The following is a 19033-nucleotide window of genomic DNA, read 5'->3' on the forward strand; positions in this document are numbered from 1 at the left end:
CCTAACATTTTGCAGTCAGCAATTTAAAGATTTTCTGAGCCAGAACTGCATCCAAAGCATCCAGCAGTCAGCCTATTGTCTAATCCATTTTAAACTCACTTTTCTCTTTGGCTACCTTCAAATCCTGAAGCAGTGAGTTCCACATTTCAATTTTTTGATGTATCAATGACATAAAAATAATGTAATATGTTGAGCATCCTAGTTCTAACACTTAAAATTTTATTTGAATGCAAATCACATTATTTGTATCCTGAGCAGAGTTGTTTGTCTTTATAGTCCCTCACAATAACTGGAAGTAAATTTTAAAAAGCACCGCAGATGAGACTGATTCATGTGTATCCAACACTCAGACAAAATTGCAGATGTTCTGCTGCATCCTGTTGGCTGTTATGTTTCATGCAAAAACCAGAGTGCTGTGATACAAGCCAAAGTGTCATCATTTCAGCTTCATCAGGATGTGCTTATATTTTTAAGCACCAGCAATTTTCTTACAAATATTATAAACTCTGCAATTTCTTTAATTGAAAATTTAATATTAGATGGTTTGTGATTTACAATAAGAAACTGTAAGAGGAAGTTTTGAAATATATATGGTGATAGTTCATTGAGATCAATTGAATAATTAGAATGAGTGTTCTCATCAGAAAAGTTTAAAAAATACATTAGTAATATCACCCAATGCTTTTGTGCCACATATAGGCAGAAAGCTGTCTTACAATTGGCCCATTAAATGTAGAATAAAATAGTCAAAAATATTCTTAAAATTATTTTTTAGGGCTAAAAATATCAAAATTATTTGGGGGAGAGGGGGGAAAAAAGCCACAAAATATCTGCCTCATCCAGCTGAAGTTAATTCAACAGTAGTTCTGAAGTAATTAGTAGCAAGCACCTACCATAAAACCATCACAGCATTACCACCTTCAAGGGTTGGAAATAATTTATCTTTGGAAACTGTGTGCCTAGCATGGATTGAGGAGGTAATATTAATGAAGGAAAGAACCAGGAAACAGCAGCACACTTAAAGCTGACTAGAGCTAAAATTGATGACAAGATGCAGTCAGAAACACATGAGTAATTTATTAAGCAATGATAGATTTGGGTAAGTAGCGCTGCAAAATCAGTCCTCCTTCTGATATGTGGGGTGAAGATAAATTAGCAGTTTTGTAAACTAAGCAGTTCTGTTTGCCCTTTGACTAATATATAAAACAAGCCTTCAAGAAATGCGTTTGCTCTTTTCCTACCTGGCTTTCACTGCTGTACTTAACCCCAAAGCTATATTAAATCTCCTGGTGTAAAGACACTACTAGAATTAAACTTCTGTCAAGGCGTCACCCTGAGTGATTATGTTATTAGCAATCACGTTTATCAGGTGTCCTGGAGTGCTCGGCTCTGTACCAGCGCTGAGGGAGAGCACTGGGGTCTCCTCTCTCAAGGAGAGTCAGGCACAGAGCAAACACTGTTCGAAACACTAGATCCATAGCAATAGAGATGTAGTTTTATTTAAGGCTTTGGTAAAATATATGCTCTTTCATACAATGATCTCACACACTTCATTAGGGAATACAAATCACCTTCTTACGAAGCATTAATCTCCTGTGCATGTGCAAGTGGCCACAGTTCTGTTCTGACTGGAGCAGAAAATTAAATAGCCTGAATAAATATAGGAATCTCAGACCATCTTCTTTGATATGAAAAATACACGGATACAAGAATAAAGTACATTTTAAACAAGAGTTCATAATGGGGACTTTGTGCACTGCCTGCTTCCTCTTTTTACTGCTTGTATGTCCACAGGTCAGAAAATCATATGACCTTCTTCAAACCGATTGTGCACCCTTTCTGGTTCCCTTCCTCTCCCTAGAATAGCAAACTTTGAGACTCTGCAACTTTTTCACTGCTGTAGGCATCTTTAATGGGAAGCTCTTCAAATTCCTTGGCCAGCATTATCTAAGAGCATACCTAAAGCCCGCCTGGAGAAAGCTGTCATGTTGCTAGGCTCTAGTTCTCTCTGTAGTTCATCCTGCTGAAATCTCTGTGCACTCTATCTAGTGTCCCTCCACAAAATTTTTACTTCCTCCTTTGGAAACACTTTTTTTTCTCCAGCAGGAGGTTCATGTTTTTAGACTCCTTAGGAGTTAAGCAAAGGTGAAACCAGCAAATATGAAGCTTCACAGAAAGTTTTGTGGTCTTAACAAGACTCCTTATAGTGACTCCCATAGGAAGAATATATTTAAAGTACATAGGAGGAAGAACCTTTTGCTCGCTGGTATCTATGAGGAATCAGTGCTATCCAAATAGTAATGATGTCCCAGCTCCTTCTCCAGCTTGTGTTGACAGGAGTGGATTCACCCCACCTTAGATCCCAAGTATGATCTAACCCCGCTAACCCTTTCCTGTCGCTCCATGGGAAGAAACAGAGAGAGATGGAATACAGGCAAGAAAGCCAGGGCCCATAGGAAGACTGCTATTCTCCTTAATCAAGAAATATGACTTGAAGGAATATGCCAGAGGAGCTGTTGTTGATTTTAACTTCTCCTACTACATCTGATCTCTCTACAAAACTATTTCATTCTTTGCTCCTTTAAAACACACGGGTTTTTATAGTGTTCCTCTCTAATAATCACAACTTTACAAATTTTTACAATCACTCTAAAGAAATAATTGTGAAAGACTCCACACTGCTTTGTTAATAAATATTGTTTTGTTATTACTGCAAACCTTTTATCCTCCTGGTTTAACACAGCAGATAAAGAGAACTGAATGAGTGTGTTACCTCACAGAATTTCCTCCTTGCTGGAAGACAATGCAAAGGTGTAAGCATCATATGTGTTCTCACCTTTCATTAAAAAAAAATAATCTTGATATTTTGTTTTCTTGTGCAAGCGATGAATGAAAGCTAATGTCAAAATATTACCTGAGTGGAAAAATTGGCTTCTTCACCTATTGATCTCCTTCCCATTCGTAGTCAATGTTCCATACATATCTGTGGTCACAACCTCTTCTTTTCTCTGATTGTGGATACTGTTGCTTTTCTCTTTCAACTTCCATAATTTATCTACCGTTCATGCCAGTAACCATGGTATACAATGACCAGAACTGATGGTCAGACAGAGATGCACATTCAAAACCCGCCTGACGCCTTCCTGTGTAACCTCACCTAGGTGCTTCTGCTCTGGCAGGGGGATTGTACTAGATGATCTTTTGAAGTCCCTTCCAATCCCTAACTTTCTGTGACTCTGTGATTCTGTGTGAACTGTGTCCTTTGAATTCCTCAGTGTATTCATGCATCCATTGCTATACAATCTTTCTTCCATGTGAAAATCACTGAGATTTCATTAATATCATTAGAAACCCATTATTTCTCAATGACTTCCCTCTCCTATATTTAGAGGAACTCTAAACTTTTTGCCTAATTTCTTTAGCCATGTTTTCCATAAAATAGAGCCCTCCATTAATAATTCATTTCTTCCAGCTGAAATTTCATCCTGTAAATGAGGCAGCTTCATTGCCATTACATGGATCTCTACATGGAATGAAGAAAGAGATGGATGGCCTCTGAAATAACCCATGACTAATGCATTAAAGGCATTACAAATTAACATCATGGCCATAAGAGGAATTAATGTCATTCATGATGCACTTGTATAGTAAGTTTGCACTGGCTGTGTTGTACATGACTAGGGCACTGCAGTTGTCTGGACTGGAGATTTTGTTCTTCATCCCTCATTCCACATTCAGTCTTGGGTACGCACGTTGACAGGATCTGATACAGAGACATAAAGCAATCTCCTCTGTCTTCTATCTGCTGAAAATTTTGCCTTGCAATGCATAAACTGTCCAAGGCTCTCTCTGTCTCCACTTGCTTTTCTAGTGTGACAATGTGTGGTCTGATTCTAATACTAGATGGAAAAAGTACATATTTCTGGGAAAAAAACACAAAAAACAAAAAAACAAAAAACAAACAGTTTTCAATTAAATGAAACAAGTTTCATATGCATTTACATCAATTTTTTTAAAAGTGCCTGCCTGTGTGTGTGTGTCTTGATTCAAAAGCCTCTATTCCCTCTTCATGGGCACACGTGCACACACACACATGCACACACTCCACTTGGGTTCAACATTACGTTCCTGTACTTGGCCTGGTTGGGATGGAGTTCATTTTCTTCACAGGAGCCCATATGGTGCTGTGCTTTGCATTTGTGACTAAAAAAGTGCTGTTAACCTTCATATTTTAGCTATTGCTGAGCATTGCTTACACAGCATCAAGACTTTCTCCATTTCTCAGCTGCCCTGCCAGTGAGCAGGCTAGGGATGGGCAAGAAGCTGGGAGGGGATGCAGCCAGGACAGCTGACCCCAACTGACCAGATATTCCATACCATATCACAATGTGCTCAGCAATACAACTGGGGGTAGTCTTTCCATGGTAGCTGTTGCTTGGAGACTGGCTGAGCAACAGTCTGCTGGTGGGAGGTGGTGAGTGATTGCATCACTTCGTGCGGGTTTTTGTTTGGGGGTTTTTTTCTTCATTTATTAAACTGTCTTTATCTCGACCCACAAGTTTTTCTCACTTTTGATTTTCCAATTCTCTCCCACATCTTGCTGGGGAGAGTGAGCAAGTGATGAGGTGGGTGCTTAGCTGTTGACCGAGGTCAAACCACCACATTTGTTCAAACCCACCACATTTGCTGAAACCCATCACATGTTTTACTGGATAAGAGAACAAAGCCAAAATGTTCTACATGCCGCTGTAGGTGGGCATGACCCCAAGCATTGGCATGAAGTCATCCACACTCTGGAATCATTAACATGCCTCCTGGCAGAATTTTTTCCCACCCTAATTAGCATTATCCCAGTCATTGCCTTGAGTTCAGGAGAGTTGGAATTGGCAAGGGACCACTAACAGCAGGCTGTTTGGATGTGGCCACCTTGTTTTGGAATACAAATAAATTTACTGATACAGACATTTACTGTATCCTTCCAGCTGGCTGCAGGATGAGTGAATGCTTTCTAACCCATTTTGTTTGTAAGTACAAATAGATGTGGCCATAATGGATCTTTAAAAATTTTACTTTATCAGTTATTTTTGAAAAATAAACTGAAGTTATGTGGTATGAGAAGACTTTGGATGACCACAGTAATGTAGATACTGTCTCCCTTTCCTGGATTATTTCTAGTTTGGACTTAAACTACTTCTCTCAAAAGGGACCATTCCTCACTGTCTCCCTACTGCTAATCCTAAAATACACTATACTTTGAGGAAAACTGGGCATGCTTGAAACCGAGGTTGGTCTTAGGGGCAAAATCCTCCTTTCCCTCTTATCATTATTTTTATATAAAGACTTTAAAGACCTATGTATACAGCTGTGATTAAAAAATACAAAGAATAAGGGTAGGTGACATGGTAATGTAATATCATTGCAAAGCTGTTGCTTCAAGGGTTTTAGTCAATAGTGTAAAGAGATGGAATTCCTACAGTTATACAGAGAAGGAATATTTGCTGACACCAATATACCAGACAAGAAGATGGACTGTTTTTAGATGGCAGGATTATAATCATCACAGTCAGACTAAGTGAAAGGCAACTGCAGGCTTTGTTGTTGAATTTCTCATTCTAGTCATCATTTTGATTGCTGTGGAAACTCCTTAAAATTACAGCAATTTTATTGTTAGTAAATGAGATCAAAATTTAAAATTGAGCAAACAGATGATCTGATTTAAGAGTAGAGATACTTAGGTGACAATCACATTTCCCTAAAAAAAAAATTCTTTGACAACAAGTTTTTACCCTTGTAACATTGAGGGGCAACACAATGAATTATTTTCTGTCTACTTTTCCTGGTAATTTTTCCATCAGCACATCAGTTTGCACTAGCTACACTTGGATCCTCCTGTAGGAATTTGAAGTCTCACATATCGGACTCCACTGTCTTGAACACGCCAGTACCAATTCTGTTACCCTTTTATGTTTTGCCATCTCTTCAAGAAAGCTCCTTCAATTCCTTGTCTTTGTCAGTGCCTGGACACCTCCTCTTCTTCTCAGAACTCCGTAGGGAACTCCCTCTCAGCTGCGCTCTTTAGCTGCCGTCATTGCTGACTTGTGTAACCCTTGTGCTTAGCTCAGCTACCCCTTCATTATCAATCCTGGCTCATTGCCCCTAGCTACTAATGCAGCCCCCACAGTGAACTTTTAAATAAATTAAAGTTAGGAAGACTCAGGACCTTTGGAACACTCTCGCATGGGTTGCTCATCACTCTGATTGACTGTTGGCTCTTGGGTCCTTCATTCTTCTCTGAACAGGTATAGCCATTAGTATGCTAATGCAACCAAATATTTCTACTTGCAACAACTCAAAGAGAGTTCTCAAAATCGGGGTATCTATCTTTATGTAATAAGTTGAAATGGATATACAGCACATTGCTGTATGTTGTAGCCAAACAGCTTCTGCTTCATTGTTAGTGCAGTTTTCTCATTATATCTCTTCAAACCTGTCAAGAGCATTTGTCTTCATTTAAGAGAGAACACTGCATATTCCATATTTTATCATAAAACCACTATGGAATTTTCAGAGTCTAAAAAAATTTCCTGAGAAACAACTGTCCTGAAAATCAAAGTGTAATAACATCAGTGAAGCCTGTTGATTATTTATCCATAAACTCCGCCTTAATTTGCATAGTTCCCAAGTAAATAGAATTGTCTCTGACACCCTAGTAGAACAACTCCGACAGCCAGCGTGCATTCTCTTTTTTCCTATAAGTCACAGCCAGTTACAGAGACTTTTCAGGCCAAATTATACCTTCCTTAATATCAATCCAGTCCCTTATGTTCACACCGCACCCTGGGTTCTGCTTCTATAATACTGTTACCCTCAATTATGAGAGACATAAGAACTTCAATTCTTCAATGGTTTTCAGAGACCAGGTTGATTTTTCTTGCCCATCAGTTAAAAAAACAAATCTATATTTTACCCTTCTTTAAATAAGAAATCTTTCAGACTTGGTAATGCTATTTTTACAGAGTAATTTTTCAGGATAACGTCACCTTCAATTTATTTTTTTAACTGTCATTCCTCAATAGGTCAGTAATGAAGATTTTTTTAAACAAAACATGCTGGTGATTTTCAGTTTTTTACTTGAATTGAGCATAATCATTTTACACTCAAAAGGGTTAATTTTTCAGGAAAAAAAAAACCAAATACAATAAAAAGAAGAGAACTCAGAAAGGGTGTTCTCTGGCACACTGAATCATCACTATTACAACACAGTAATAGCAATTTGAAATTAGTCAGGAAGAAGTTAAAAAACTTGTATTTAAATTGATTTTATACTTCAGAGTCATAAAGGGCCTCTTATGTTCTGTTGTGTCTGCCTGAAAACCTGCTGTTTTGAGCTTCATAAACTTCACAACACATTCATGTGAGGACATACTTATAATACTAAGTAATTTTGTCCTGACAGAATTGACATTTACCTTGTTTAAAGTGTTTTACATCAAAGCCAACAGAATGAATTCATGATGTGAAGTAGGCCATGTTCGCTTAACAGACAAATATTCATCCAATACTTTGTAAACATTTAAAACACTTAGCATGAAAAGCAAGATCACAAGCCTCTGATCATCCACCTTTCATCTCTTATTCTATAGGTGTAATGCCCAATACAAAGCCCACTTAAATTAATGGGAGTCTTTCCACTGACTTTTGAATTAAACCTGCGAACTATTAGGGGATCCTGTTCCTTCATTTCCTGCCTGCCCAGAAAAATATACATGTTCACAGCACTAAGGCAAAAAGGGAAGAGTGTTCCTTGCCAGGTTTTGTAATCGAAGAAACCAAATTGCCTCTGAGTAACCTGTTCTATAATACTGCTTGTGCTGAGCTCATTTGCTTGAATATAACCTCGCAATAACAATACAGAACAGGAGGAAGACTAAAATTAGTATGAGCATAACAAAACTGTATGAGAACTGTCTTTTAATTGACTTTCAATTTACTGTAGGCACACTACCAAGAAAGCAATTCTGAGTTAACCCATTCCAAACCTGCACATGGCACTGACGATCTCCAGAGAATGCTGTAAACAATGTGGAATGAATTTTACTGTCTCATATGTTAGTAATAGCTGAGCATATTATTAATTATCCAGCTGGACTTCTTGCCTCAATCCCAACCAGTAACGAAAATGAACCACGAATATTTCTATAGCCCAAGGCAAACTAGCACACAGCTTGCATCTATTACAACAGAGCCCTCCAGGGCAGGGAGAGAGTTGTGTGCAAGCTGATTGTCAGGCAGGGTTCCTGGCCCAGGCTCTCCTTCCATCTGGGCCTGGGCCTGGGAGAACATTTTTTGGCTCAGGTCAAAACTGTGCCAAGGAATTCACTCACAATTTAGCAACATGGATCACATAAAGAATGCCTTTACTGTTACTGTGTAGACAGACTCTGCCATATGTCAGAGCAAGGAAGGTTTGCAATGTAAATTCCATGAATTATTGTCTATCCCAAAGACTACCCCTTCGCATCTAGTTAATACAATGATTTTGTACTATGTGCATTATAAGGTCTGAAGAAGAAAAATGGCTAGAAGAGGAACCAGAAATAACCGAAGGATGCTGAAATACGACTATACATTATTGAATTTAAATGTAGAGGGTATGAGTGATAGATGTGACAGCTACCAAAGGAGAACTTTTAAGAAAAAGAACTACAAAGGGCAGAAGCTAAAAAGAAAGCTCCGTACACTTTTTGTGGATCAGATATGAACAGCAACTCTAGTGCTGGACCCTGAACCTGGGTAAAAATGAGAGACATTCTGACTGATCTCCTTGGTAAGAAACTGTCAATAACGATCGTGAGTGCATTGCTCACAGAGAGGTAATTTCTAGAAGTACCTCTGAGTTAAACATTTGAAAAAGAGGAGTGGGAAATGATCTAGATCACAGAATCACAGAATCACAGAAAGTTAGGGATTGGAAGGGACCTCAAAAGATCATCCAGTCCAATCCCCCTGCCAGAGCAGGAACACCCAGATGAGGTTACACAGGAAGGCGTCCAGGCGGGTTTTGAATGTCTCCAGAGAAGAAGACTCCACAACCACCCCGGGCAGCCTGTTCCAGTGTTCCGTCACCCTCACTGAGAAGAAGTTTCTTCTCAAATTTAAGTGGAACCTCTTGTGTTTCAGCTTGAACCCATTACCCCTTGTCTTACTGTTGGTTGTCACCGAGAAGAGCCTGGCTCCATCCTCGTGACACCCACCCTTTATATATTTATAAACATTAATGAGGTCACCCCTCAGTCTCCTCTTCTCCAAGCTAAAGAGCCCCAGCTCCCTCAGCCTTTCCTCATAAGGGAGATGCTCCACTCCCTTCCTCATCTTTGTGGCCCTGCGCTGGACTCTCTCCAGCAGTTCCCTATCCTTCTTGAACTGAGGGGCCCAGAACTGGACACAATAATCCAGATGTGGTCTCACCAGGGCAGAGTAGAGGGGAAGGTGAACCTCTCTCGACCTACTAACCACCCCCCTTCTAATACACCCCAGGATGCCATTGGCCTTCTTGGCCACAAGGGCACAGTGCTGGCTCATGGTCATCCTGCTGTCCACCAGGACCCCCAGGTCCCTTCCTCCTACACTGCTCTCTAATAGGTCATTCCCCAACCTGTACTGGAACCTGGGGTTGTTCCTGCCCAGATGCAAGACTCTACATTTCCCCTTGTTATATTTCATTAAATTTTTCCCCGCCCAACTCTCTAGCCTGTCCAGATCTCGCTGGATGGCAGCACAGCCTTCTGGCGTGTCAGCCACTCCTCCCAGCTTGGTGTCATCAGCAAACTTGCTGATAGTACACTCAATTCCCTCATCCAAGTCGTTGATGAATATATTGAATAATACTGGTCCCAGTACCGACCCGTGATGTTTGTAACTGAAGAGATAGCTTTTCCTGCTGTATTTTTTTGTCATTGAAAATCTATCCGCCTTCCAGAAAAACACTCCTAAGGTGCAAGCCCTTGCTTCTTTGCCCCACAGCCTCTGAAAGTCCATCTACTATTTTGTGGAAGTTTACTGTGAAAATTAGAATTAAATCGAGAATTCACTATTATCTGACCAGTATACTGACAGTCTGCCATTCCTGAGATAAAATTACTGTTTTGTGCAAGTCAGTTTAAAAATAAATAATTAAAAATACAAATAAAGAATAATAAGTGGTATGTTCCTTTATAAATTCATATTTTTAACTTAAAGTAGGAAAAAATAAACTGGTTTACAGTTGAGGACTTGAGAGTCACAAAAAGCCAATAAAACATACAACTTTTGACACAGAATTATGTTGCTGCTCTTTGCTACATCCTTAGCATTCTCTTTGTTTTGTTTGTTCTTTGTTTCATTTGTTCTTTAGTGTGGTCTTTAAGTGCTCTCTGTGTATTCAGGGCATGGTCAGAACTTCATAAGAATAAAATTAGCACCCATTTAATTCATCTCCTTAGGCTCAGAGTGAAATCAAGGGCAAGATTTTTTTTACTCTTCAAGAAATTGTGTTATTTAAATGATTTTCTACTAGCTTTCATTTCTACTTCATGACATAATCTCACTGAGTGGATTTTAATCCTGTTTATTTTGCTATCACCAATATAGAGTTCATTTTTCATGTTCATTTTACAGTAGCTTTGATTGTTATACTATTTATCAGAACTCAGACACAGGCAGCTAGTTTGTTAAAGGAAAAAAAACCTCTTTCGGGACAAGAAGACAAATCAGGTGTCCTTACTTAACCCTCTTTGTCTTTGTGTGGAAGATCTGTTCACACTGCTATTAAAACAAACAAACAAACAAACAAACACTGCCCTATTAAAAACAAACAAGCAAAAAACAACAAAACCACAGTTGCTCCAAAAATAATAATAAATTGTTATTTTGAAATTGCATTTATGACCTACCATTTGTAGGTCATAAAAACTGATAAATGTTAGCTATATTATTCATCATAATTACATTAAAAATATTAAACACTAGAATAAGTAGCTTTGAATTTACATTGTTTTTTACATTTCTAGCTCTGCTTCAGTATCCTCATTCAGAGTGGGTGTCTTACAAGAATGAAAGAAGGAAATAATTTGATACCTGATGTGAGCTCTTGCTTTCAATAGTATATTGTTTATTAAAAAGGGATGAATGGTCTTAGATATTCAAGGTAGCTAAATACTTGACGCTCAATTAAAGCTCATGAAATTCTGCATTCTGAGGACAGAAAAGCTCCCTTCCCCCACTTAGAATTAGAATTAAATATGGGGACCTGAGAACAACAGCAATGGGAGGAAGAGCAGGTTAGAGTAAGAGAGTTGACTTAATTTCAGAAGTTCGAAGAAATAGTGAATAAATTAGGCTGTTAAAATTCATTTTGTTGCAAGTTGACAGGTGCTCAGCACAGGTAATTAATTCAGTGAGTTTTAATAAACTAGAATTCGAAACAAATAAGAATCATCTCCTCCTAAAGCAATGGGGAAGATATGTACTACTATCTCTTGGTGCAGACAGGCTGACACACTGCAGCTTTCTGTGAGTGATGGGCCACAGGGTTTTAGTGATGCTGCTGCATTTGCGCAGCGAGGTGAGAGGAGGAGGTGTTCCCTTGGCAAGAGAGGAGAGGCAGAAGGAGAGGTTGGGAGTAGTCCATGACCTGGTGAGAAAGAAAAAAATACTAATAAAGTACTTGCTAAAATATGGCTCCCTGGCTAGAGATACTTAATGCTCCATTTAATAACAGCCTTTGGTGAAAATGAATTTTCGTTCTTATTTGGAAATAGACTTCCCAAATATAGCACTTTCCCAGATGGGACACTGTTGTTTGTTTATTCGTTTATCAAAGGAGAAGAACAAAGACGTACATGAAAGTCAGATTTCCAGGGGAGTATTGGTCAACCATGCTGATCCCATGGCTATACCTGGGAGAAAGGAGCTCCTTTTGCCAGGACTGTTTCTCTGGCTGGGGAAGGAGGGAGGCCAAATTCACTGCAAGCACTGACTGCACATGAGTCTGTCATCACAATCCCACAGCGGTTGTTAGGTGATGTTTTGAGGCTGATTTTCGTCTTTCTGACGGTATGTGATGCAAATACGCTGTTATACCAGTGTTACACGCTTACCATCAGTGTTCATTAAAGAGTTAGCTATAATCAGCAGTCATATATCTCAGCTAGAGCACCGGCTTCTTCTAATGAATGTCTTCTCATTTTGTGATCAACGTGATTATTAACATTTTCATCACAGTTCTTTCTTCCACAACAGCCGTGTCCACATTTGTCTCAGATTATCGTCATTTATGTTTCTATCAATACAAGGGATAAACTATGAACTAAAATCCTACAGTCTATACTCAGTCAGCCATAAGAGTTAGCAATATTTTCATCAAAAGATCAGAATTTGTTTGTATTTGCATTACTTATAAGGGAAATGCTATATTCACATTTTTTTCAGGCTGATACTCTGGTTTACATATTCAGTTTCTCCCTGAAAGATTCTGTACTATTTTTCAAAAGTCATTTTATTGTCCAGTTCTCATTCCAACAGAACATGTTAGCTTTTACAAAAACATTGACAGGAAAACAAATTAAAGTTGCATAGTGGGAATTCATAACACACAAGACAGCTAGTAAAAGAAAGGACATTTCCGTATTTTCTATTGTATTTATTGTGTGTTTCACTGCACAGCTTTCATTTCAAAGAAGTATTTATTTTTCACATGCAGGAAATACTGCTGTCAGTCAGTCTTTAATAGGATAGATTTTATGAGCCATATACATTAGCAACATCTAAACATAACAATTAATGGCAAAATCTTGGATGGAATGACTAGTGCATTTTCAGGATCTGCTGTTTTTTTCCAGTTTACATTCCTCGCTTTTTAATAATAAACAGTAGTTCTCTTGCATGTAATTATGTTGAACTCCTTTCCCCCACATTTAAATAGACAATTTGACCCACGATTAGAAAACAAGGTATTTGTCACATCTGTAAATTCATAGTAGGAAATCATTAAGTTTTGACTCTTCAAGTGCATAAGTTTTTGAAAGTTCAGAGGTTGATATCAGCTAATGCTAATATCAGCTGATTTCAGCTATCAGCTATGTATTTGAGAAAAGTATTGGACTGAACCAACACAATTAATTTCAGATAAGAATCTGGGAAAATTAACACAATAGAAAATTCAAGACAAAGAGATACGAAAGTAATTAGGAATACAGAATGAACCAAAAAACATGCGTGGTGTCATATGTATCTTACCCCTGAAAAATTTTCATAGCTACCAGCCTTGATTCAACAAAGCTACCAGCTTAATACAAGCATCTATACGTAATTAAGAGCTTGCATATTTTCTCCCTAAATAGTTTTCTGAACTGGGACTTTAGCAAAAAAGAAATTACTAGCCTTTTAATGCATGTGTGTAAGGTAGCTAGTAGATGTGTATGCTGCATAAAGAAATAATCATAAAAATATCTTAATTTCTCAACTATGATCTTGCATTGCTGATACTGGGAGTGTTAAATATATATATTTTTTTTAACCTTGATATAATTTTGACACTTGAAATTATGATAGGGATAAATTGTGATAAAAGATATTCTCAACATTACTGGTGTGGTTTTGGTTCTAGAGTACAATGCACACTGAGTTTTATAGCCTGCAACTGGCATTTTAAGCAACATAGTGGAGGGTTGATCATCATTTATGCTAAGAAGCTCATTTCTATAAGTCACAATGTCAAGTTTAATTAAAGGCTACAGTGACAAAAGAAAGCTGATTGCATGTGCTCAAACTACTTTTCAGATGACAAATGACTGACACCCATAAAAACAATATCCAGGGTAATTGTTAAGATTATGATACTTAAACCTGACCAAAAAGATCTCAGGCAGTATATTCCAATAGGTTAACATTCTATAAGATTTAAATTAGAAATCAAATAAATAAAACTTAATCCATTGCCTAAAATTCAGATTTACAGTCAGGACCTTTCTGCATGGAGGGAAAGAAAATATAACTGGCAACTAGGAGCATTTGCATCCCCACATTTTTATTATTCAGCTCTGTAAGATTTTATACATCAGTAACTTTGTAACTTGCTGACCACAATGGCTTTATGATGATCTTTGGCCAAAGTGAATGTGTGGAGAAAAATCTGGTGGTATGATTTATTTTGCATTCTTCATCCCTGCTCGGCACACTTATTTTTTGGGAAAACAGTCAAAACCTCTTCTTCCTAATCCCCATCAACATCTCTCTTTGTTCCTCTCTTTGTGGCCACCACATCATAAAGGGGGAGTTGATGCTAAGGATAAAGGTCAAGATGATGGAATATGACAACTTGTTGAACTGAAAAGAGAAATGAGTGTCCCTAATATTCAGCACGAGCTTCTCTTTGCTCCCTGCAGGGCATCTGCACCACAACCACCGCATTTTTACACTTCTTCTTCTTAGCTTCATTCTGTTGGGTTTTGACAGAAGCGTGGCAGTCATATATGGCTGTTACTGGAAAAATTAGGACACGGCTTATAAGGAAACGTTTCCTGTGCCTTGGATGGGGTAAGTCTGTAAAATTCGTTTCCTCATAATCATTGGAAAGAAACGTTTAATGCAGTGACAATGTCAAGAATATCATCGTGTTCTTCAGTAAACCTGAAAGATAGTAGATAGAACATTACTAAAAAGAAAACTAGGTTAGAAGCCTTTCTGTTTTATCTCAAGCTCAAGCTATGCTAGTGTATATTTTAGCATTCTTTAAAAAACGTTTTAACAAAATTTTAGAAGATTTTCAGCAAAGTAGTGTAATATCAAGAAATCAAAATATAAGAAGCATTTACTGAATATTCATTAAGCCTCTTCCTAGTTAACTTTAAGACCTGTCAAATATACCAGTAATTTAGCTACATCAAAGTGGAACACCGTGGGCAGAAAACCATGTCCTCTTCCCTGCTAGTGCTTCAGAAAAACAAATTCTGCAATAGCACTGTGCTTCATTAAATGATTCATTACATGTAAAATTGGCCATTTTGCATTGGCCTGCCCTGTCATTTTTTGTCGAGGCAGAACAGCAATATTTTGCTGAGCATCTAATAGTTATTACTGTTTTGTTTTTCCTTCTTTCAGGTTTACCAGCATTAGTGGTTGCAATATCAATAGGCTTTACCAAGACAAAAGGATATGGAACAGCCCACTAGTAAGTCAATCTGAAATGATAAATTATGTTTTTAATTAACAAGACGGTCATACCCATCAGGAATTACATATTATAGTCTAAAGACTAAACAGGTATTGGTTCACATTTGGAACTGCCCTAAGAGCCACCGGGTGGTCCATAAGAGAACAAAGAGAAAACCATATGGCAGTCTTGGACTGAGGTCAGCAAACTCCAGGACTCCTGGATTTCATGTGAGGGTTTGAAGTAGCAAGGCTTTTAGAAACATGGAGGATTAGGTCTACTTGGACACCTCACAGTTATATACATTTACCAAGGAGAATGGTAAATGTTATGGCTAGCCTTTGCCAACCTCTAAACATATCTAAAACCGTACTGGCAAGAGTCTCTTTGGCACCCAATTTCCTGCCCACCAAGCTTGTACCTTGGCTTTAATGTTCCTGAGCTGTTTGGAGCCAAAGACCCGCAGAAATCTCAAAATAGCTCTCCCACCCATCCCCTCTCTGCTGGAGTGCCTGATGCAGCCCATTCCCTGAACTGGGCTGTACTTGAGTGACAATGATGAGGAGACCTGTGTACTTCTTTTACATTTTATTAAGACAGTTCCTGTTTAGCCACCTGGCTGGTTACAGTGCATATTTAGCACCCTGGAAAATTCACTCCTCAGCAAGGCTGCCCTTTGGTTGAATCCTGCTAAAGAAGAAACTTGGGCTGAGCATCCCTTCTGCCAGCAGACTGCTCCAACCACCGAGATGTTATGTCTATGAGAGTGCATTTCCTTCAGTCGTCCTGTTTGGAGCTCTCCTCATGTTGCCTAAGAAAATAAGTATGCATCTGGACAGAAAGAGAGAAAATATGACTCTATAGCCTGGTAATGAGGGCATTAATCAGAGATGCAGATAAGTTAGGTCTAGTGCTCGCTTCAATGAACATGTAATTATTCTCCTTAGCATCATCACTGAGTGAGATCAGGATTCCCTTCCCTGCCCTGTGTGTCCCACCCTCTTGGCCCATGGTGGGGGAGGCTTCAAGCCCTCACTCCAGCTCTGGGTGGGTAAGGATTCAAAAACAAATGTTCTCCTGGATACCAGCTCTAAACACTGACCTCTTCAGTTTTAAATTGCGACAACTTATGTCTTGCATTTTTTTAATGAGGAATAGCTTACTTGAGTGAAGTGATTCACTGTGGACCAGCACTTATAGCTGGCAATCATTAGTGAAACAGTGGTTTTAGCATTCTTTTGGGAGTTATATTGAGGACCTGCTCCTCTGACATTTTTTTCTAATTAATATGTGCTCATCTTGCTGGTTTTTTTCATTATTTAGTCCTTGAACCAGGACTGGAGAACCATTTAGGCTTTGAGAATTAAAAATCACAAGATTACAATGTCCAGATTCCACTGGTGATGTAGCTCTGTCCCTTGCAGGATGAATCCCATTGCATTTACTCTACTGAAATTATTCATGTGTGTCTACTTGCTTTAGTCAGTGTTGCTTCCTGCTTCCTTCCTGGGCTGAACGAGGATGTACTGAAATATTCAGACAAAGCAACAAATCATTCATTAAGGGTAACCTGGAAAGTAAAAAAGAGCAGGTCTCTGCACATGTAACAGCTCCTCTCTCAGGACCCAAAATCAGATGACAAAGTACCGTGGGACAAAAGCACAAAAGGAGGTGTACAAGGGACAAACAGAACCATAATGCAGCTTTCTCATCTTATTTGCAAATACATTTTCTTGGCATTTGACATCAGAATTCCATAAGGAAAATAGGGAATGCAAGGAATGGAGATTCCTCCACAATCACCAGCTGATCCTCTGTCCCACTATAAAAGCCAGCAAAGAATTGTGTCCTGTAACAACTGTGGGGCTGTATGAGCACAGAGCTCCTGTCCTGCTCCCCCTCCTGTATCTACAGCACTTCTGTAAGATTTTTAACAGATTACAATGTATTTTGCCTGTTTGTCTGCAGTTACACACATTCTGCCATCAGAAATGCATCCTGTTGAAAAGCTGTTCCTGGTCTTTAAGATGCTATTTTAGAAAATGACATTTGCAAATGAAGACAATTACAAGTGAAAATGAAGGAAACTATTCCAGTCCCATAGTCCCACACACGAGGAGATTGATGGAAGGGGAGAAAGCCCAAGGATCTTTGAAGCAGATCTCAGTTTCATATGGTATATGACTGATGAGGGTGCACTGAACTGTTCACAGTTCAACCAATTCTGCGATCAAGTCTCCAATTTCTATATTTTTCTTTCAGTCTTAATTATTAGACACTTGTACTGATACAGATGCTGAAGGGATTTCTTAAAAATAATTTAAAAACACAGTGACAAGCTTTTAGGTGTTTCAGAATGTCTAAAAAGATTTGTGTTTGAAAGCTTGATTGTTTTTTCCAACTGTTTCTATGAGTCTAATAAACAATGCTGCTACCTCTCTTCAGATGATCAGAACTATGAAAGTACTGCTACTGCAAGTTATAGTTAGTAAACCTGCATGACCTACTCATGTTTACATACAGTGCTATATACTAATGAGCAGTGCCAATAACTTCCAGGAATTCGTTATATCAGCAAAAATGAAAATTTTCTCATAGTCATGTTCTCCTAAGAGAAGGACCCATTCTCCTGGAGAGCATCAAACAACTCACAAAATATACAGGACACAGGAGCAAGTCTACAGATACTTCACCACTCAGCAGAATTTTATAACTATGTAACACGGCCTCATAAAAACACCAGTGGATGCTCTTAATACTAATCAGTTTGCAGGGGTCTCTGCTACGTGAGGGTCAGGGAGAATGAAAGAACAGGAGAACAAGATAAAAACCACTATGAAGAATAGAAAAAAGCTATCAGAGCAATGGAAAAGAAGAGAAGAAAGACAAGATAGTAAAAAATTGGCAACAATTACCTTACGTTATAAGAAGGCACCTGAGAATCTGTCTTCAGAAAGTCTTCAAAAGAAAAAGATTGGGAAAAAGTGCATTTCAAAGTTATCAACTGGTGGATATTGAATACATTGCAATAATCCCATCACACATCATCAAAAATCCAGATTGTTGAAAATTCAGATTGTGTAAAAAAAAGATGACAACCTGTACTTTTTTCCCAGTTCTGCCTCTAAATGGAAGCCACTCTTTTGAACCACCTTTTTACTTGAAAGCATGAGAGAGGGAGGGAACAATACTTCCTTGGGCTCAAAAATTTTCAAGGTAGAAACTGTTATATTTTCATTAGAAAAAAAACAAAGCAACAAAACAAAAACAAACAAACAAACAGCTCGTTGATCCTTTTTTCAGCACGGGTAGCTGAAATTATGTTTCACATACAATATGCAAACAATTTTTATCAACTGATATTTTTATCCCCTGATAAACTTGGACAGTTTAATTATATGTCTTAGTTATGCAGAGTGGTCGTCTTCACTAAGTTTTAAAGGTCATACTGGTAGGGAAATGCACTGTGAATACATTCCTCCCTTTCAGAAGCCTATGTTCTCATTCTCTCACAACGAATAATTTGGCTTTTGGAAAAATAGCAAGAAATAATTGCAGAAAATTTTGAAAGCATTTTTCTTCAACATTACAAAAATAAATTGAGCATTATTGTTGTAGTTGTTTTTTGAGGTAGGATGTAGAATAGCCTGACGTATTACCTTTTTAACAGTGAAGCAGATATGAACTATTTGCATCAATTTATCATTCCAGAATTTAGCACACTGATGCAGCTGGCTTCATGTGGCAGATTTCACATGGCTTCGCTGCAAGGGGAAACACTTTTACTCTTTGCAGTTAGAATTCCAGCAGTAACAGACCATTAATATTACAATACAGTTGCAT

At 38.3% G+C, this 19033-nt stretch overlaps 1 protein-coding gene across 1 annotated transcript in view; it reads left to right on the forward strand.

Moving 5' to 3' along the window:
• The window catches only part of ADGRB3 (adhesion G protein-coupled receptor B3), a 445550-nt gene that overhangs the window by 390922 nt on the left and 35595 nt on the right, over positions 1-19033 (forward strand). Inside the window, exons 19-20 of the mRNA XM_065630898.1 lie at positions 14424-14574; positions 15139-15208. Coding sequence (XP_065486970.1) covers positions 14424-14574; positions 15139-15208 — 221 coding nt within the window. The remainder of the gene's footprint in view (positions 1-14423; positions 14575-15138; positions 15209-19033) is intronic.

The sequence above is a fragment of the Caloenas nicobarica genome, chromosome 3 (assembly GCF_036013445.1).
Source record: "Caloenas nicobarica isolate bCalNic1 chromosome 3, bCalNic1.hap1, whole genome shotgun sequence".
NCBI classification, from domain to species: Eukaryota; Metazoa; Chordata; class Aves; order Columbiformes; family Columbidae; genus Caloenas; species Caloenas nicobarica.